Source organism: Polyergus mexicanus, unplaced genomic scaffold, assembly GCF_030449975.1.
Source record: "Polyergus mexicanus isolate NDT 795.1 unplaced genomic scaffold, iyPolMexi1.0 SCAF_7, whole genome shotgun sequence".
Taxonomy (NCBI): Eukaryota; Metazoa; Arthropoda; class Insecta; order Hymenoptera; family Formicidae; genus Polyergus; species Polyergus mexicanus.
This window is the reverse complement of record NW_027223327.1, coordinates 8,821,726-8,838,356: the sequence shown is the minus strand read 5'-3', so window position 1 is coordinate 8,838,356 and position 16,631 is coordinate 8,821,726. Positions and strand designations below refer to the sequence as shown.

Here is a 16,631-nt window from a genome sequence, read left to right as displayed (position 1 = left end):
TTTTTGTTCACTTATTCCAATTTCTTGCTCTTTTGCCTGTTTAATATGAATATTCTTTGTTTAGAATAAGCTTCTTTTATTTGATTTCCTTATTCAGGTTGATATCTTTCATTTTGCAGAAGGATACACTGTATTAAAACTTCAAGATGTACAGAATGCTTGATTTTCAGACTCTGAAATGTTATTAGCATGATTAATATATAATAACATAATATATCTTCAATAATATATTAAAATAGAATTATTACAATATAATGATATAATTGTCACCCTAGATTTACCTTACTTATATTTTATTGAATATTTAGGAAATATTCTTCTCCTTCCCTCTTTTCAAATACATATACGCATTGGATGTTTAATAAAAAAATTCAAGATATATAAAAACATTATAAAAAATTCTGGCTTCATTTTGTAGTTTTATTACTTCACGGAAGAATAGAACGAGTTAATGATACATGGTATAATTGTAACATGTTATAAACTATATATGGTCACATTATGTTTAAAAACGTAATGTCAGATTGTATCTTTATAGCATATAAATGCTTTGTATTGTAATTCCGAAGCGTCAGATCAAGTTTTGGCCATCAGTTGATGCACCGCTAATTGAACTCGCAGTTCCACGCAAGCGTCTTTTTCTTCGATTATACTACGTATCAACGTTGTCATCTTTTTCTGAAAACCGAAAGGGAAACGTATAAGTACAGGAATGGAAGGAGAAATTTCTTTTCCCTCCTTCCCCATCCAGAGTTTAAAAGAATATACTTCGAGTAACTGATTCTCCTTGACTAGCTGTATCATAGCCGTCATTTCGGCTTCGTTGGGAGAGTGTATCCTTTCTTTGGGTTTCTTCTTCTCTGTGCCGCGTTCTGTCAGCATTTCCATTAATCGTTTGATCTCATTCCTTTCCTGGCTGATACGAGACTTTAATAATGCTTGCATGTTCAACAATTCCTCATGGATCAGCTTCTCTCGCAACTGATCTATAAGATCCTCCTCTTCAGGCTCTGTACATAAATTAATGTTATACTCATTGAAAGTATTGGAGATTATATGCTATATTGATCATTATGTACCGTTTGCTTTGTCGTTCGGTGTTACATTTTCAGATTCTTTCGATTGAGGTGTAACTGTCGCATTATCTATGGAATCAACCGTGTCTTTTTCTTGTACATTTACGTTATGTCCGTTTTGCGCGGTGTGCGAATTACTAACTGAACAAGAACATTTTTCCTTTTCTTCTTCCGCATTATGCAGTTTGCTATCCTTTTTGATCAATGTTGCATTGTTCGACGGTTGATTATCGGATTTTACTTGACCGGGATCTTCGTCCGCGAGTTTTGGTTTTTGCGAGATAGATTCTATCGGAACATTATCGGTCGATTTGATTTCTTCGTCTAAACTCTTTTGCGTAGCACCTTCCAATTTTTGAACGGTTTTGTATTTTCTCTACAAAGAAAAATGCACATTAATCTTTTCTTTACATGGATTTTTGTAATATAAATTCTTTTTTAAACATAGTCATGTACCTTTAATTGCGTTATCATTCGTTGCACTTCCCACAGTTGTTCCTCGCGAGACTTTGTTACAAAACCAGCATTCATTTGCATGTGAATTTGGAATAATAACGATTCTTGTTTAGATAATTCTGCAGCTATACCCTCCACAGAATCAGGCAGATTGGTGCTACCAGATGACAATGGTGGCACATATTTTGTCAATTGTACATTTGGGAATAAAGCCTTGCAGTGAAACAACAGAGCCAATAACAATCGGTGACTCATTTGTAGAACCGGACTTAACGTCATCGAAATCGTTTGGGCGTTCATTTTTGTCGTTTTTTCCTATGGTAGATATCATTAAAAATGTAGAACATATATATATATATATTGACATAAAAATTATTACAGTATTATATATTGCATAATTTTTTATTTCCAGCTTTATCCAATAGACTTCTTGCTGATAATACTTCAAACTGATAATACTTGGAACGTACTCGCATTGTGACATGATCCAAATGCAGTGTAACCCATGCCAGGAGAATCCTGTTGCATTCCGGTAATTGCTGCGTCAATTGCGCCAATTGCGCTTCCCGTTGTGCGACATCCTTGGTCGACGCGGCCTGTTCGAAGCGTGATATCGTTTCGCTATTCTCCAACACGGGTTCTGGCAGTTCTCTACATCACCACAATGCGCACCACAATTTTTCGTTTGATCTTAAAACACATGGTGAAAGAAGGATAGAGAATTCTCAGATACAAACCTAAGAAAGAGTATCAATAAGCTCGTAGCTACCGTGGGTTCGAATTCGGATATGTTCACCGGTTCTCGGTGATTGTACAATTTTTTCAAATACTGAACTTTTGACTTCACCCCAGGAACTTTGTATAGACCCTCCACATTCATTCCGTGCTCCTCTACGTAATCGATACAGTCTCGCACCACCAATGGTAATTTGATTCCATCATGACAACAGCTTCTTTCAACCGCTAAGTGAAGACTAACACCGAAAACCGGTTGTTCTTCTGAGAAACGTAATATGTATGTATAAAAAAAAAAAAAAACATTAATGGAGCAGCAAATCAAAATATTCATCCTATCTTACCACCAATATCCAAACCTTCGCCACCTATATGTTTCCCTTTCTTACGATCTTTCAATTTTTGCTTAAACTTGTCTTTATCTTTATCTTTCCGTTTTTCTTTTTCTATATCCTTTTCATCTTTATCCTTCTTCTTTTTATCTTTTTCCTTCTCGGTGTCTTTTTCCTTCGCCTCCTTCTCTCGTGATTTCTCTCGCTTCTCTTTCTTAGAAGGAAATTTAAAGGCTTTGGTCTTTTTTGATTTTGACGGACTTCTGCACAATAAATTATACAGTAATTCATATACATTACAAGATGATTGAAAAACTAAAATTACTTTAACAGCAATAGATAATAAAATTTTAATTGTCATTTTGTATATATATTATAAAGACTTTGATAATAAAATATATATTAACTGAACAAATTAAAAACAATATAAGCAGAAGTATCAAATCATAAATGCTTGAAACAAGCTTGTTTCCCATAAAAAAAATCAGGAATCAAGTTTAGTTGTTTAAGTATAAGAAAAGTAATACAATGTAGACCAAAAAGTAATGGATAAATGATAGATGAATGGCCATCATTTTTAATTATCAAGTGCATACTAACGATATAACTTGATTGTATATCTGATAAGTATAAAATAAAAAGATCTGTTAATTGTGTGTTATATTAGCACTTGTACACAGAGACATTAGAGACATTACACAATCAAGAACAAAAAAAAAGAAATAGAATTGATGTAGATTTTACTTAGTTTCTTGATCTTCATCCGGTGAACTTTCACCCTCTAAAGTTGCGTAGCCCCTGTCCTTTCTATCCTTTTTGTCTTTACGCTTTCCACCCAAGAGCTCCTTCTTGGAATGCTTGTCGTGGCTGCCTTCATCACTAACTATATTATAAAAATTGACACTAATGACATTCCGGCATCACATATATATTTAGTGAATTAATTGAGAGAGAGAGGAAGATACAAATATATATTTGAGACCAAATAGACTCATTGACAGATGCATAACCTCTCTCTCATAGTGTCTATTGTTTGAAACAGCTGTAGATAGAATACGATTACGCTTGTTACGTACAATCACTCTCATTGCTCTTCCTCCCTGATTCGGACGCGTACAATCCGGGAAATTCCTTCTCGACATCGGGACTCTCGAAGTCCATTCTCCTTCAACAGATGTGCATTTGACACTTCACCTGCTTGTGTCAAACTCGAAATTTCTCGAGATAAGTCGATACCTCATAATGCGCCGATCAATTATACTCGAACATTACAGCGGGCGTTTGATTTTATTAATATTAAATATTTATTATTAAATTATTTCAAGGAGATTAAGATTATTAAATAATGAAATAACTGTTTTATTTTTTCGTTTTTTTCGTCATGATGATGAAAGTCGCATTTATGGCATCAAAACTAACTTTCTCGTCGAAAACTATCAATTTTCAACCTTGATCTATAGTATACATGATAATGAGGTATCGAATCTCGACATCACTAAACGCATTATATAACTTTGTTATCTTCTCCGGCATAATAGGTGTAAATATAAGTACAGATTATTTCGTAATTGCTTATGTAGATCGTACGAAACTCGTTTCTTCGCGATTTTATATTGAACGCCTTCGGCATTTTCGTCACATTTTCAATATCATATTTCGATCTGATATTGTCTCATTAAAATTCGATGTACAAGAATCGATGTACGATTCCTAGATATTAATTATTTAAATTTAAATTGTTATTTTATTCCGGAATGTTAGCGTTAATTTTTGCTTTAATTAATTCGGTTTAATCCATTTCTTCAGATGCTTCATAAATTACAGAACAGTTATCATGATTATTTCATAGCTTTTCAAGTCAATTTTTGTTACTTTCAAAATTCAGAAGATAATACAAACTGTTAAATAGAATTAATTTAAGTTTTTATCGAGAATAATATATTAAAACACTTATAAAATACATATTACATTCCAGAGTTAAATTATACTCTGCAGCGAAAGTTATTTACATATCATTTCATACTTTATATACGTCTTACGTTTAAACCAATTTACATGAATTACGTTTACACATCGGTCGAAAGCATACGCGTATTTTTTTTTGTGGGTTACGTCAATTGGTATTGTAAAGAAAAAAATATTGACAAATTGTGTACATTAAACAAGTTGACATCGATAAATTGTGTACAAACAATAAATTCTGACATCAATAAATTGCAATGACATATGGCATTTTCGTCAAAACACGTGAAAAGTGGTTGACCTTGTCATTTTTTTCTTTCACCCTATTTCGGCCAAGTCACGCAGATGAGACTACAGAGATGCAATTCGATCTCACGATCAGTAGTTAACCGAATTTCGCGGGATAAACACGAGTCTTCTACTAATCGTTCGTTAAGATTTTAATTTCTCACTCAAGTATAATTCGCGTTTTCGAAAATTTTTATCGAAAGAGAAAAGCTGCAACGCCTTTATATGCACGATCATAACAGATATATTTTTTTATTTGTTAAAACAAAAAATGAAAAAATATACGTTTGATTTTTAATGATCATCTGTAATAATTGTCTCATTTGAATTAATTTGTCTATTTAAATGGCATAATCGAAGGTATCAAAGATATAACAAACAAATTTGAAAATAATAAAAAGAAATATTTTATATAATAAAAATTAAATTCAAATAAAAAAAAAGGTATCAGAAATATGCTCATATATTTTAAATATGTTGGAGCTTGTGTGAAAAAATATGTAGAACAAAATTTTGTTCGACTGTCTTACAATTGTTGAATATTTCTTAAAGAGTATATGTCTTAAAAAGAGCGAGATAATCGAGTTAAACGACCGACGATAAGTATTGCGTTATCGATATGTAATATGTTGTAATAAGCTCTTCTCATCTTCGAGTTTCTTCAAATATAACTTCGAATATACGAGAAAGATGCAATCTTGTTTAGTTACAGCATTTTAAACCGCTAATTAGTATTCACTTTGCATTCTTCTATTTTATATTACTTGCGTCACATGGCCGTGATCGTAAAGAGGATACCAACAGTTGACGTACTTTACCCTGATGTTATTCAAATCTACAACAATCTTGAAAGATATTGCAGTTGCTTACTGACATTGCATTCTTAATGCAATAAAGTGCCATTACATGAACCGTTGATTCTTTGTGCCAGACGTGCATTTTGTGATATAAATTGTGCCTGAAGATCGCGTTTGCAGTCTAAATATTATTCAATCTACATCGAAGATTATGCTGATATAACTTTCATACGTCTTCAAGATCAAAAAGATCCGTATTAAAAGTGATATCTCAAAACGAAGATCTTTCAAGAAATCAAAGATTCTCTCTCTCGAGGAAGGCTATCTCAGGAATTCATCTCGCGACTCGACTTTGTTTAATGTCAACATTCCAGCTATCTATAGGGAAAAAAATCGACAAACTACAGTACTGGAGATTGAAATGCGGATGATGTTTTGAAATTGGGAAAAGATATCAATATACCATACACGTATTTGACAGAAGATCAGAAGCGAAGGTTTATCTCACGCGTGATAAAAGAAGACGCAACTTTGTGAGATGCTCAAGTCCTGCTTGATGATCTTGTGCCTGGGATACGCCGGTGGGATCTTGCCACCGGGTATTCTCGAGATAATCGATCACTTCTTCTTAGGCTTCCCGCCGCTACCGAAAACGGCGGAGCAGAAGGAGACACTCGATCACACCCTTTCCTTCGACTTCCTGGTGATCGGCGCCGGTTCGGCGGGTTCCGTGCTCGCGAATCGCCTGACCGAGAATCCCGATTGGAACGTCCTGGTGCTCGAGCAGGGCAACGACGAGATCTTCCTCACGGATATTCCCTTGCTCGCACCGATCCTTCACATCACGGACTACGCCCGCGTGTACAGGAGCGAGCCGCGGCCACAAGATGCGAATGGCCACGGTGGATACTGCCTGTCGATGAACGAAGGCCGTTGCAACATAGTATCCGGGAAAGTGGTCGGCGGCACTTCGGTGGTGAACTTTATGATCTATTCGAGAGGATCGCCGATCGATTACGATGCCTCGTGGGCGTTTGATAATCCCGGCTGGAGTTACGAGGACGTGCTGCCGTACTTCATTAAGTCCGAAAGGTGCAAGCTGATCGATAAAAACGCGAGGTACATCTTTAAGTCAGAAATAATAGATTTATTCCATTCTCTTATGCTTGCGGAAGATGTAATTATATTTCCTACAACTTCAATTGTACGAATTTTTTAGCGATAATATTATTTTCTCCTTCTTCTTCATCTCTTATTCGTCAGATACCATGGATACGATGGATACCTGGATGTGACGAACCCTCCTTACGCCACTCCGCTGAAGGAACGTTTCTTGAAAGCCGGCCAGGAACTCGGTTACGATCTGGTAGATTACAACAGCGACAGGCTTATAGGTTTCTCGACCGTCCAAACGACTATACGAAACGGGCACCGGGTTAGCGCCAGTAAAGCCTTTCTCAGACCGATCCTCCACCGAACAAACTTTTATTTATCCAAGTTATCGACGGTGACGAAAATTGTTATTAATCCAAAGACGAAAACAGTCGTGGGCGTCGAATTCGTAAAGAATCGTAAAACATACTTTGTCTCCGCTACTAAGGAAATTATACTCTGTGCAGGTATATCTATTTAGAATATTGTTATAGAATGAGAAAGTGTGATTTTACCTTCTACATAAAATTAATTCACTTTAGAAATAAATTTAATAAAATATTTCGTAAAAGGAGTTAATTCTATATATATATATATTAAAAAATTAGACTTTAAATCAAATTAGAAAAAAATAAACCTTCAATTTGCAAATATATTTCAATGAAAATTATTTTATAAATCAGCTCGCTACTTATATTTGTACGTAAATAGAGACTTCTTTCCTATCGCAGGTGCTCTTAGTTCACCGCAGTTACTGATGCTGTCCGGAATAGGTCCAAAGAATCACTTGAGCTCCTTATATATCCCTGTAATCGAGGATCTTCCGGTGGGATTTAATTTACAGGATCACGTGAGCATGTCAGCTTTAACGTTTCTAGTCAACGAGAGCGTAGCCATTGTCGAACAGCGCCTAGGTTCCAGTCCGGCTAGTTTCCTAGAGTACCTGATACAAGGTACAGGTCCTTTGACGATACCCGCAGGCGCCGAAGCATTAGCTTTCATTAACACTAAGGCTCATTTGAGTAAAACGCGGAGGAGAGAGTCAAAGCTTAAATCCATTATCCAAGGTGTAAATGTACGCGGAAATAGCGAGCGACAGTACGGTAAGCATTTTATGGTGGCTTTTTTTTTAATTTTCTCCATAAAATGTGTAAAGTCCATCATTTCCATCACTTTCATCATTTCTATCAATCGCGAAACGTAGGTCTCAACGGGAACGGATTATTGACAGAAGACGACTATCCCGATATCGAGCTGTTGTTGGGCGCGAGCTCGTTAGCCGGTGATATTTCCGGGTCTTATCGCAGTTTGCTGGGATTATCGGAGGATTTTCGCAAAGAGGTTTTCGGTGATTACGACGGCTTGGACGCTTTCACGATTGTGCCTGTGCTTCTGCGACCCAAAAGTCGCGGTAGACTTACCCTGAGAAGCACCGATCCATTGGATTCGCCAATTATCGACGTCAATTATTACGATCACGAGGACGATCTAAATACAATGGTGCAAGCTATAAAGATAGTAAGAGCCTTTATGTATCAATATATAATATAATCAACGTTACGTACAACATATATTTGTGTTTTAAATTTACTTTTAATTATATTATTTGCTGATTAATTTCTCATATATTCTTTTTTTTTTTTTCATCTTCCAGGCGATCGAAGTAGCTTCCACGAGAGCGTTCAAACGTTACAATGCCACGCTGCTACCGGTACCGTTTCCGGGATGCAGACACGTTGCTTTCAAGAGCGATCCGTATTGGGCCTGCGTCGCCCGTCATGTATCGACGACTATAGCCCATTACTCGGGCACGTGTAAGATGTCCACGCGGAGGAATTTGGGCGTGGTGGACCACAGGTTACGGGTGCACGGAATCGGCGGTCTCAGGGTCGCGGATGCCAGTATCATGCCGACCATAATCGCCGGTCACACGACCGCGCCCGCGTATATGATCGCTGAGAAAGCCAGCGACATGATCAAGGAGGACTGGGAAGATTCTGCTCCGTGAATCACACACAAACACACACAGACACACCCATACACGTACACATATACACACGGGTGTGGGAAGCAAGAAAGTTAGGAGAATGTTATGAGGTAAGATAAAACATGTGGGATACGTTATCTCGAAAGCGCGGAGATTGTGATTAAATGAAAATCACTTTTAGATTCGAAGGAAAGCTATAATGAGGGCATTGATCTTCGTGCCAGAAAAAATCCTAGAATTTTTAAAGGGGCTTATAAAAGAAGCGCTGTATATATATATACGAGAGAGATATTATATATATTAGAATATTATATTATAGCGCAAACATTTAATAGAATTTTTCTATTTTTGAAGTAGAATATTTTGTTTTCTATGGGGACAGAACATAATTACGTATAATTATTATACATTTGATACAAGTGTAGAAATGACGTTCTGCTCAATCTAAGTAACCTAGTCAATGACTGTAGTATTATCCAGTTAATACGTCGGATAGAAAGAATAGTGTGTTATAACGATCTATTAAATTTGCTGCTTTCTCAACTTGAGAAAACGTGCTGAGTCTCTTTGGCTGCTTATGGTTGAACTAATAAAATATAGCAAATTTACATTAGTCAAGCGCAATTTAAATAAATACATTGATAGACACATGTTTAAACTATAGATAAATTATTAAAGCTCTACGATACTATATATTTAAATACTCTAAGCTAATAAATTCAGCGCTGCTGAACACAGATTTTTATCCATTATATTTTTAGCACACGAGAAATTTCGCGATAAAGACGATGGGAATTATTCCGTACACTTGCCATTCTGTTGCACCTACGGAAATAATAATTATAAATTATTGAAAACAATAAAATTAATTTAACACGGCGTCAATACAAAATTTTAAATAAAATAAATACCGTTATCGCTGAATTGAACGCAGTCCTGCAGCTCTTCCATTAACGTATAACTATCGGTACAAGTGCAAAAGCCTGCGAATGGATAAAATCGAGGATAATAAATGGGATAATAAATCATGATTAGACTAATAACTAGGATAATAAATGGGATAATAAATCATGATTAAGTCAATTATTTAATAAGCGATTGCATACCATCAACACAGTCCACTTTCGATTTCCACGTCGAATTAGAGTCCCTCAAACTTCCGGTGATACAATGATGATGAGTCTCGCAACGGCCGCCCAGTTCTAAGATCGTAAAATTTTCCATGCGTTATTTTCGACATGGAACGATCCAACATGCAAATATATTTTCCTCGAATTTAATGGTAATTCTGTTTCTTTAAACTTTATACGTCTCGTACGAGAAATATCAGAATCATTGTGATCTGTTATTGCAAGGTAATCATAAAGGGATAGAATCCGTCGTCTCTCTCGTTTAAAACGAATATATTATACTTGCCAACATCGACGTAACATCGACGACCGCGTCTGTGAGAGCCGGCGACACAATCGCACGTCCCATTTGCGCCGCATTGGCTATGCTTCAGGATCATCTGGCACTGGGACTGTTGCTCGCACTCCTCGCCGATCCAGGAAGCGGCCTTCAGACACCGTTGGCCGCCCTCGGCCAGCACGTAGTCCACTTTGCAGTCGCATCTGCTGTGCACGCACCTCGAATTCTCTACAATGCATTCGTCATCGCTGTTGCAGTATTCGTTGAATTCTGAAAAAAAGAGATGTGTCAGATATATAACATTACGTAAGCTGCAAAATACAGTGGAATGCTTTCTACTTTAGCGAGCGGGGCTGTCTTTTTTTATATTCTATATATTTTATTTTATTATGTGCGTATTATTATTAAGGGCCCAGTCTACTTTAGAGAGCAAAAAAACTCGATTTTTTATGTCTGAGGAATGTCTTCGAAATTTTATTGAAAAATTCGCGAAATTGACAGAGTTACTGTTTAAACATCAATAAAGACGTAAGAAAAACGGCAACAAGATCAATTTCTAATATTCTACAAAAATAATGTCTAAAAATCATCAATTTTTCATACTGCTAGATTAGACTGGACCCTTAAAAGGGGCGAGCACGACTTGAACAGCTTGCAGGATTACCCCTCCAAAAATATCGAATTTATATAGTAGTTTCTATCGATTGTTATGATACTTACTGGCGCTCGGTAGACACCCGGTGTTGTCAGGATTCGCGTGATGACGCAAACCGCAAGTGCAGAAACCATATTCGCAAAAGGTATTTCTGATGTAGCAATTGCGATTCGACCGACAACGTTTGCCCAGACCTATAATCAAATAGAAGATAACACTAATATATCTCTAATTAATCGAATACATACTGATTAACTACGTATATAAATTTATTGTATTTTAATCAATCCTATATTTGATTTTAATCAATCTCGTTTATGGTGAAAAATGCGCAGCCATCATAAATATAGGCGCTTTACGTTTCTTCTACGCTTACATCATTGAATAAACATTTCCATTGTGTCTCTTCCCTATTCTATTATCTCGCGGGATATTTATTTTTCCTATAAATATGCGTAATAAAGGGGGCGTGCTTGAGACGTTTCTCAGGAAAACATCACTCACCGACGGACTCGTAACACCTTCCATCCGTGAAGTGAGAATCATGGGCGCATTGACAAGTGCCTTCTCGACATTCCGACTGCGGTGTAAATGTAAACTCACATTGGATGTTCTCCTCGCAAGGATCGCCGATGCGAGTAGCCACTGTTGGAATAACATTTCTCATGGGTGTCCGTTTGCAAATTGACATTTTGTTACATCGTAATACAAATTTTTTATATCTTATCGATAAAAGTTTAGATGCACAGCTTTTCTATTCACGTCTCGGGAACGTCTATGACATTCGATGAACGTTTGGAGATAAATTTATCGAAATTTCGAGAGCGCAATTTAGGTATTATTGGTTGGAGGATAAAATATCTGTAGAGTGTCTCGCAATTCGCGATGTTAAATTTAACGATCTGGGATCTTTAATAAATTTTAGTCGATTTTAATTTAATTTAGAAACGTTTTATTGCGCGTCGAAAGGGCTATACCTAAGAACGGATTTACGCCGTTCTGACTCATTCGTAGAAATTATTCGTGATCTCTGTCGGTTCAACGAGCACGACGAACGACACGCTCCGGGTGAGACGGGATCGTGAGAAAGGAATAGGGATGGACGAGTATCTCCGCGGGATCTCGTTTCTCGAGGTCGATGACATCAATCCCGAATATATTCAAGTAATTAGACTGAAATTTAGCGGAGAACACGGTTCATCTCATGTTTAATTTTTTTTTTTTTAAATAAATTATTTTACACCCGACATAGGAAATTGTCATAATGATAAAGTATATAATTAGTTCGGAAAAGTACCTCTTAGACATCTATAGTTGTTGTTAGTCCTGAATTCGATGTGATTTTCTTTGCACAAGCAGGTTTGTTGGTTTTTGCAAAACGCATTCGCGATACAGTCGTCATCGTATTTACAGAGTGAGAAAGTTTCTGAAAAATATTCGTTTTGTTTGGGTAACGCGATATATACATTATTACTTTATACTATAGAAAAAAAAAAAAAGAATTTCTTATAATTATAAAATATATATTTCTGATTTTTAAATTAAATTGAAAAAAAAAATTAAATATTAAAAAAGAGACGCTAACAATTTTATATATTCACCGATCAAATTGACTGTGATTTATCGAGTATCTCTCGATTAAAAGCGACACTGTAAACTGGGACTTTAATTCGCGAGCGTACAATGAAATCTCTGAATTGCAAAATCGTTGGATGCAATAGCTACGATGGAGTATTTGTATTTCATTTGTAAATTTTCCTTACTATTGCTACTGCGATTACTATTAATGCGATCGTTGCATCGCGACGGGTCCTCGTTGCTGTTGACGTAGGTGATCGTCGCGCAGACGGTAACGGGTACGAGGACGAGGAGCCCCGTGAAGCCGCTTACCGTCCACGTCTTCGTCATCCTCGCGATGACGACGGGCAAACGCCGCGTCCGGAACGTTTCATCACCAAAACCGCCGATCGACTTGTTGTCATTTTCGATCCCCGTCACGGGACGATTCGATCCTATCGCTCGTAGGCCGCCACGTCACGATCGACACAGCCAGGGCCCCGTTTAGCTTTATGACGATGCTCTCATTGTTTCCTCGAGGTTGCGCAATCGCAACATAGGCAGAAACACGTACAAGCTACACCCTCGAACGGATATCATCGAGGCGTATCCCGCATAATCATCCTCCGCCTGTGTAACGAGACAAGTTATTATAAACGTCTCCCATGAAAATTTACAAGATCCTCGTTTTAACTGTCGTTAAAATACTTTTTCGATCAATTTTCATTCTCTATCCGTTCGCGAATTTATTCAAATACTCCTTGAAATTTTTCCGCGCTAATAGAAGAATTAAATTATTTTCGACACAAAATTCAAATTCGTTTCACCGATACCTCATCTCTACCAACGACTCGACTAATTCTCCACTAAAGAGATCTTTCTTTCATCGCAAGAAGTATATTTACATATATTTCAAGTTTAAATTAAAGATCACAATACATGTGATATTTTTAAATTTTATTGTATTCTGGTTTTCTCTCTCTCTCTCTCTCTCTCTCTCTCTCTCTCTCTCTCTCTCTCTCTCTCTCTGTAGTCACACGCATGGGCCTAGTTTGAGACGTTCTAGTTCACAAATGATCGCGTGCGAGCGAGCTCGTCGCTATAGAATCGCCTTGTTTCGTCGATTTCTCGGCAAGCGGAAATTATAGTTGAACACGCACTCCGTGGAGAATTGGCTCCGATTTAAAAAAAAAAAAAGAGAGAGAGGAAAAAAAATATGTGCACATTCATCGGCGGTAATCATCGCGAATAATTTTATGCGCTGACTTGTCACCGGCGAATAAGTAGATGTTAAATCGTTCTAATGCACCTTGCGGTCCCATTCGACTTCCGAGTTAAAACAGCATTCTAGTTTAATAGCAATGTCTTCTAATACTTATTATTTCAATATGCGAATTAAGTCCGTATAAGACGGCATCGCTTCGATACAGATTGAAAGTCTAAAAGTTATTTATACAGCTGCAAAAATTTAAAATAAATTTTCTTCAATTCTAGGAATATATGTATGTATATACAATATATATATACACATATGTCTGTGTGCGCGTTCGATATATTTGATTTTTAAAATCTATATCTTGTTCTGCGCGATTTAAATCGTTGTGAGTCAACGTCATAAAATCGTGGGCGAAGTTTCCCGCTTTGGATATCAACGATGATCCCGTAAATGCTCGAAGGTCGATCGTGGTGAACATACACACACACACACACACACACACAAACGAGTTTAGCGCCCTTTCTATAGTTTCAGTTTGTGTTGCGCAACACACGCGGTGCTATAACAGCAGAAGCCATTGTTGTATGTCGATTTACAGTGCCGTATATTTAGGGAAAGTATATTTGAACCCGAATTAGTATTCGCTGTTGAATCTCCTATTCGTCAAACACACAAATCACAAAAAATAAAAATTATCCATTAAATAAAGTAGTCGTCTTTAAAAGTACATTGTTGCATGTGCAACAACATTCACACAAATTGCAATTAAATGTGCTAATCATGATAATGTTAATGAATATAATTGTAAACGTCCTTTTAAACGACACCCGGCGTTATTTGCAGACAGGCGCGAGAGAAATTTGTGCGATTGTAAGCTATTGTTAAAGAACTCGGAATTTTGTAATATCCCTCGTGTCCCCAAAACGCATTGTTAAAACGAAATAACAGGCGAGCGAAGGAAACGGGGGCCCCCTTTGTTCTTTAATTATGATCGCCGTATTCTTTACTCGGCATTCACCTAACTGTGAGAACCAGGAGCGTAGATCCGGTCTCCGTGACTCGATCCACGATCTTCGCAAAGATTCCCTACGAAGGAGAGGAAGAGATTACTGGGACATAAAAATGCTTATGCTTAAAACATTTCGCGACGTGCTTATAATCGTCAAATTTGTCGAAATATGATTACAATTTTTTATATTTCTCAAAGTAGTTAAATCAATTAATCGATAGTCTGCGATTGAATGACACACGTGATCATAATTCAATGCTTTTTTTTTTTTTAATTGAAGCGATATTGAATATCATTATTATTATCTTCACGTGTTTCTATAGAGCTTACAACGCAAACCGCTCCGATATTGACCCGAATAACGGGACCAGATATTGATCAATTTATTAGGACATTTTTGCCACACCAATTAATGATTAGGAAAGAGAGTATTATGACATTTTACTTATTACATAAAATAGTAACTTGAATTATAATTCAAGTTATCAATACGATAAAACGCTATTCGTAATTTATATTTTATATCTGTTATTAATAATGTAACCTTAACGGACATTTTTATTAATTTTATTAATTTTGAATAATCGTCTGGATAAATTTTTCAAGTTTTTCGTTTAGAGTCGTGATTACCGTTTCAATCTTAATCTGCAAAATTTTCACTGAAAGAATCTTTTAATATTCAGCATCACTCGATTTATACACTCGCGATTATTGTATTATTAATACTCATTGTGCATTAAAACATAATTTAAATTAATTTCTCAAAGAAATACTTTCCACAAATGCGCGTTCCTTTTTGATTCGCGTATCTCAATATTATAAGCTTCATTGTAATTTTACATTGCTTAAATAATCCTTGAGTATATTTTCAACTCCCTATCTTCAATCGCGTTTATTCTAGGATATTGCAGCTATTTTTTTCATTAATATCTAATTTCCCCGTTAAAAGTATCATATATATTTTCTCTTCGAGCTTGCTCATTCGCAATACCCTGTGTGTTGCACTCGACTTTTACACTCACGTCGACGAGACAGATGCTTGCGCTGGCCGTGCGCGTCGGCGACTGCGATTTGTACAGCGAGGCAAAGCACGATTGACATTACAACGGACCGCAGCTCCCTCACCGGAGGACTCTTCGGCTCTCCCGCCATTTCTTCGAAAAATTTCCTCGGAGGAAAAATTCACTGTCTCGTGAAAATTCGCCGTCAAGTGAATTTCCTCCAGATACTCGGTCGCGATCTCTAGGCTTTTATATCACGTAGCGGCTTATTCGCGTCTCTTCCAACTTCCTCAGGAATAACTCTTATTTATCGTCTTGGCGATTGAATGAAGATCCGGATGTAATAGTGATGCCAGAATTGGTTTTTCCGTCGATGGTTGGATATTGTATAATAAAAGGACACATGTCTTTCACAAGGTATTTTTTTTGTAACGCATCATTCTATTATTACGTTTTTTTTTTTTTCAGCTATAACGCATGCTGTGAGAATAATAATTACGAATTGTTAAGATTCTTTGGAAGACTCGTTGTCTCTTTGTTCAAGTTTTCTATGGGAAATATATATGTGATCTGAATATCTCTAAACTGCGTTCTTTTTTAAATTATGAGTTAAGGATGATGCGGAACACATGATAAATATATTTTATTTTGTAGTAAAAGTAGATCTAATAGCAATGGAATTTTACAATTGCATTAATAGCTTATCAATTTTAAAGCTTCATAGTACATAACCATGCTTGACAATTGACCATTTATTTGAATAAAAGAAAAAAAAACGAGATTCATACAAATGTAAAAAAATAAATAGACGCGCTTTGAAAATCATGCATCTAAAAAATTGCGCGTACTATATAATATCTAAAAAATATACAGATATATATATATATATATATATATATTTAATAATTTTATAATAAAATATTTACTAATGTAAGAAAGAAATTTTACAGTGAATTTCATTGAATATATTCTCAATCAAATAGCACCAAAGTATTTCG

At 36.2% G+C, this 16,631-nt stretch overlaps 3 protein-coding genes across 12 annotated transcripts; 1 reads left to right on the top strand and 2 right to left on the bottom strand.

Annotated features, from left to right (window-relative positions):
• Nucleotides 1–311: 311 nt before the first annotated feature.
• On the bottom strand, nt 312–3,826 carry Rlip (Ral interacting protein). The gene is made up of 9 exons (XM_070298924.1): nt 3,676–3,826; nt 3,344–3,482; nt 2,612–2,862; nt 2,270–2,531; nt 2,003–2,183; nt 1,533–1,847; nt 1,080–1,452; nt 769–1,010; nt 312–678 (listed from the first exon to the last, which is right to left on the bottom strand). The coding sequence occupies exons 1-9, from the start codon at nt 3,758–3,760 to the stop codon at nt 577–579; spliced, it is 1,950 nt and encodes a 649-aa protein (XP_070155025.1). The 5' UTR covers nt 3,761–3,826; the 3' UTR covers nt 312–576.
• Nucleotides 3,827–6,168: 2,342 nt separating this feature from the next.
• Nucleotides 6,169–9,039, top strand: LOC138934863 (glucose dehydrogenase [FAD, quinone]). Its single transcript, XM_070298997.1, has 5 exons — nt 6,169–6,765; nt 6,910–7,265; nt 7,530–7,901; nt 8,003–8,316; nt 8,453–9,039. The coding sequence occupies exons 1-5, from the start codon at nt 6,185–6,187 to the stop codon at nt 8,804–8,806; spliced, it is 1,977 nt and encodes a 658-aa protein (XP_070155098.1). The 5' UTR covers nt 6,169–6,184; the 3' UTR covers nt 8,807–9,039.
• An 18-nt stretch (nt 9,040–9,057) lies between these two features.
• LOC138934864 (prion-like-(Q/N-rich) domain-bearing protein 25) lies at nt 9,058–15,709 on the bottom strand. Of its 10 annotated transcripts, none has more exons than XM_070299003.1 (10): nt 15,655–15,687; nt 14,647–14,709; nt 12,614–13,037; nt 12,148–12,276; nt 11,355–11,495; nt 10,916–11,044; nt 10,202–10,465; nt 9,892–9,987; nt 9,697–9,768; nt 9,058–9,610 (listed from the first exon to the last, which is right to left on the bottom strand). In XM_070299003.1, exons 3-10 carry the CDS (start codon nt 12,756–12,758, stop codon nt 9,543–9,545), a joined length of 1,044 nt encoding a protein of 347 aa, XP_070155104.1. In that variant the 5' UTR covers nt 12,759–13,037; nt 14,647–14,709; nt 15,655–15,687; the 3' UTR covers nt 9,058–9,542. The 10 variants fall into 10 exon arrangements, with proteins under 10 accessions (XP_070155104.1, XP_070155099.1, XP_070155100.1 ...); XM_070298998.1 differs by having other exon boundaries at nt 14,642–14,709; nt 15,263–15,685; XM_070298999.1 differs by having other exon boundaries at nt 15,263–15,685.
• Nucleotides 15,710–16,631: the final 922 nt, after the last annotated feature.

Bases quoted from the DNA above. Each gene is read 5' to 3' on its own strand.
- Rlip (XM_070298924.1), bottom strand. From the start codon at position 3,760: ATGGACTTCGAGAGTCCCGATGTCGAGAAGGAATTTCCCGGATTGTAC. The intron at 2,863-3,343 runs GTAAAATCTACA...TTTATTGTGCAG, and splicing joins GATGAAGATCAAGAAACTAA to AAGTCCGTCAAAATCAAAAA. The intron at 1,453-1,532 runs GTACATGACTAT...TTTTCTTTGTAG, and splicing joins GAATGATAACGCAATTAAAG to AGAAAATACAAAACCGTTCA.
- LOC138934863 (XM_070298997.1), top strand. From the start codon at position 6,185: ATGCTCAAGTCCTGCTTGATGATCTTGTGCCTGGGATACGCCGGTGGG. The intron at 7,266-7,529 runs GTATATCTATTT...TTCCTATCGCAG, and splicing joins GGAAATTATACTCTGTGCAG to GTGCTCTTAGTTCACCGCAG. The intron at 7,902-8,002 runs GTAAGCATTTTA...CGCGAAACGTAG, and splicing joins AAATAGCGAGCGACAGTACG to GTCTCAACGGGAACGGATTA.
- LOC138934864 (XM_070299004.1), bottom strand. From the start codon at position 12,758: ATGACGAAGACGTGGACGGTAAGCGGCTTCACGGGGCTCCTCGTCCTC. The intron at 11,496-12,147 runs GTACTTTTCCGA...TTATTCCAACAG, and splicing joins CAACTATAGATGTCTAAGAG to TGGCTACTCGCATCGGCGAT. The intron at 9,769-9,891 runs GTATGCAATCGC...ATCCATTCGCAG, and splicing joins GAAAGTGGACTGTGTTGATG to GCTTTTGCACTTGTACCGAT.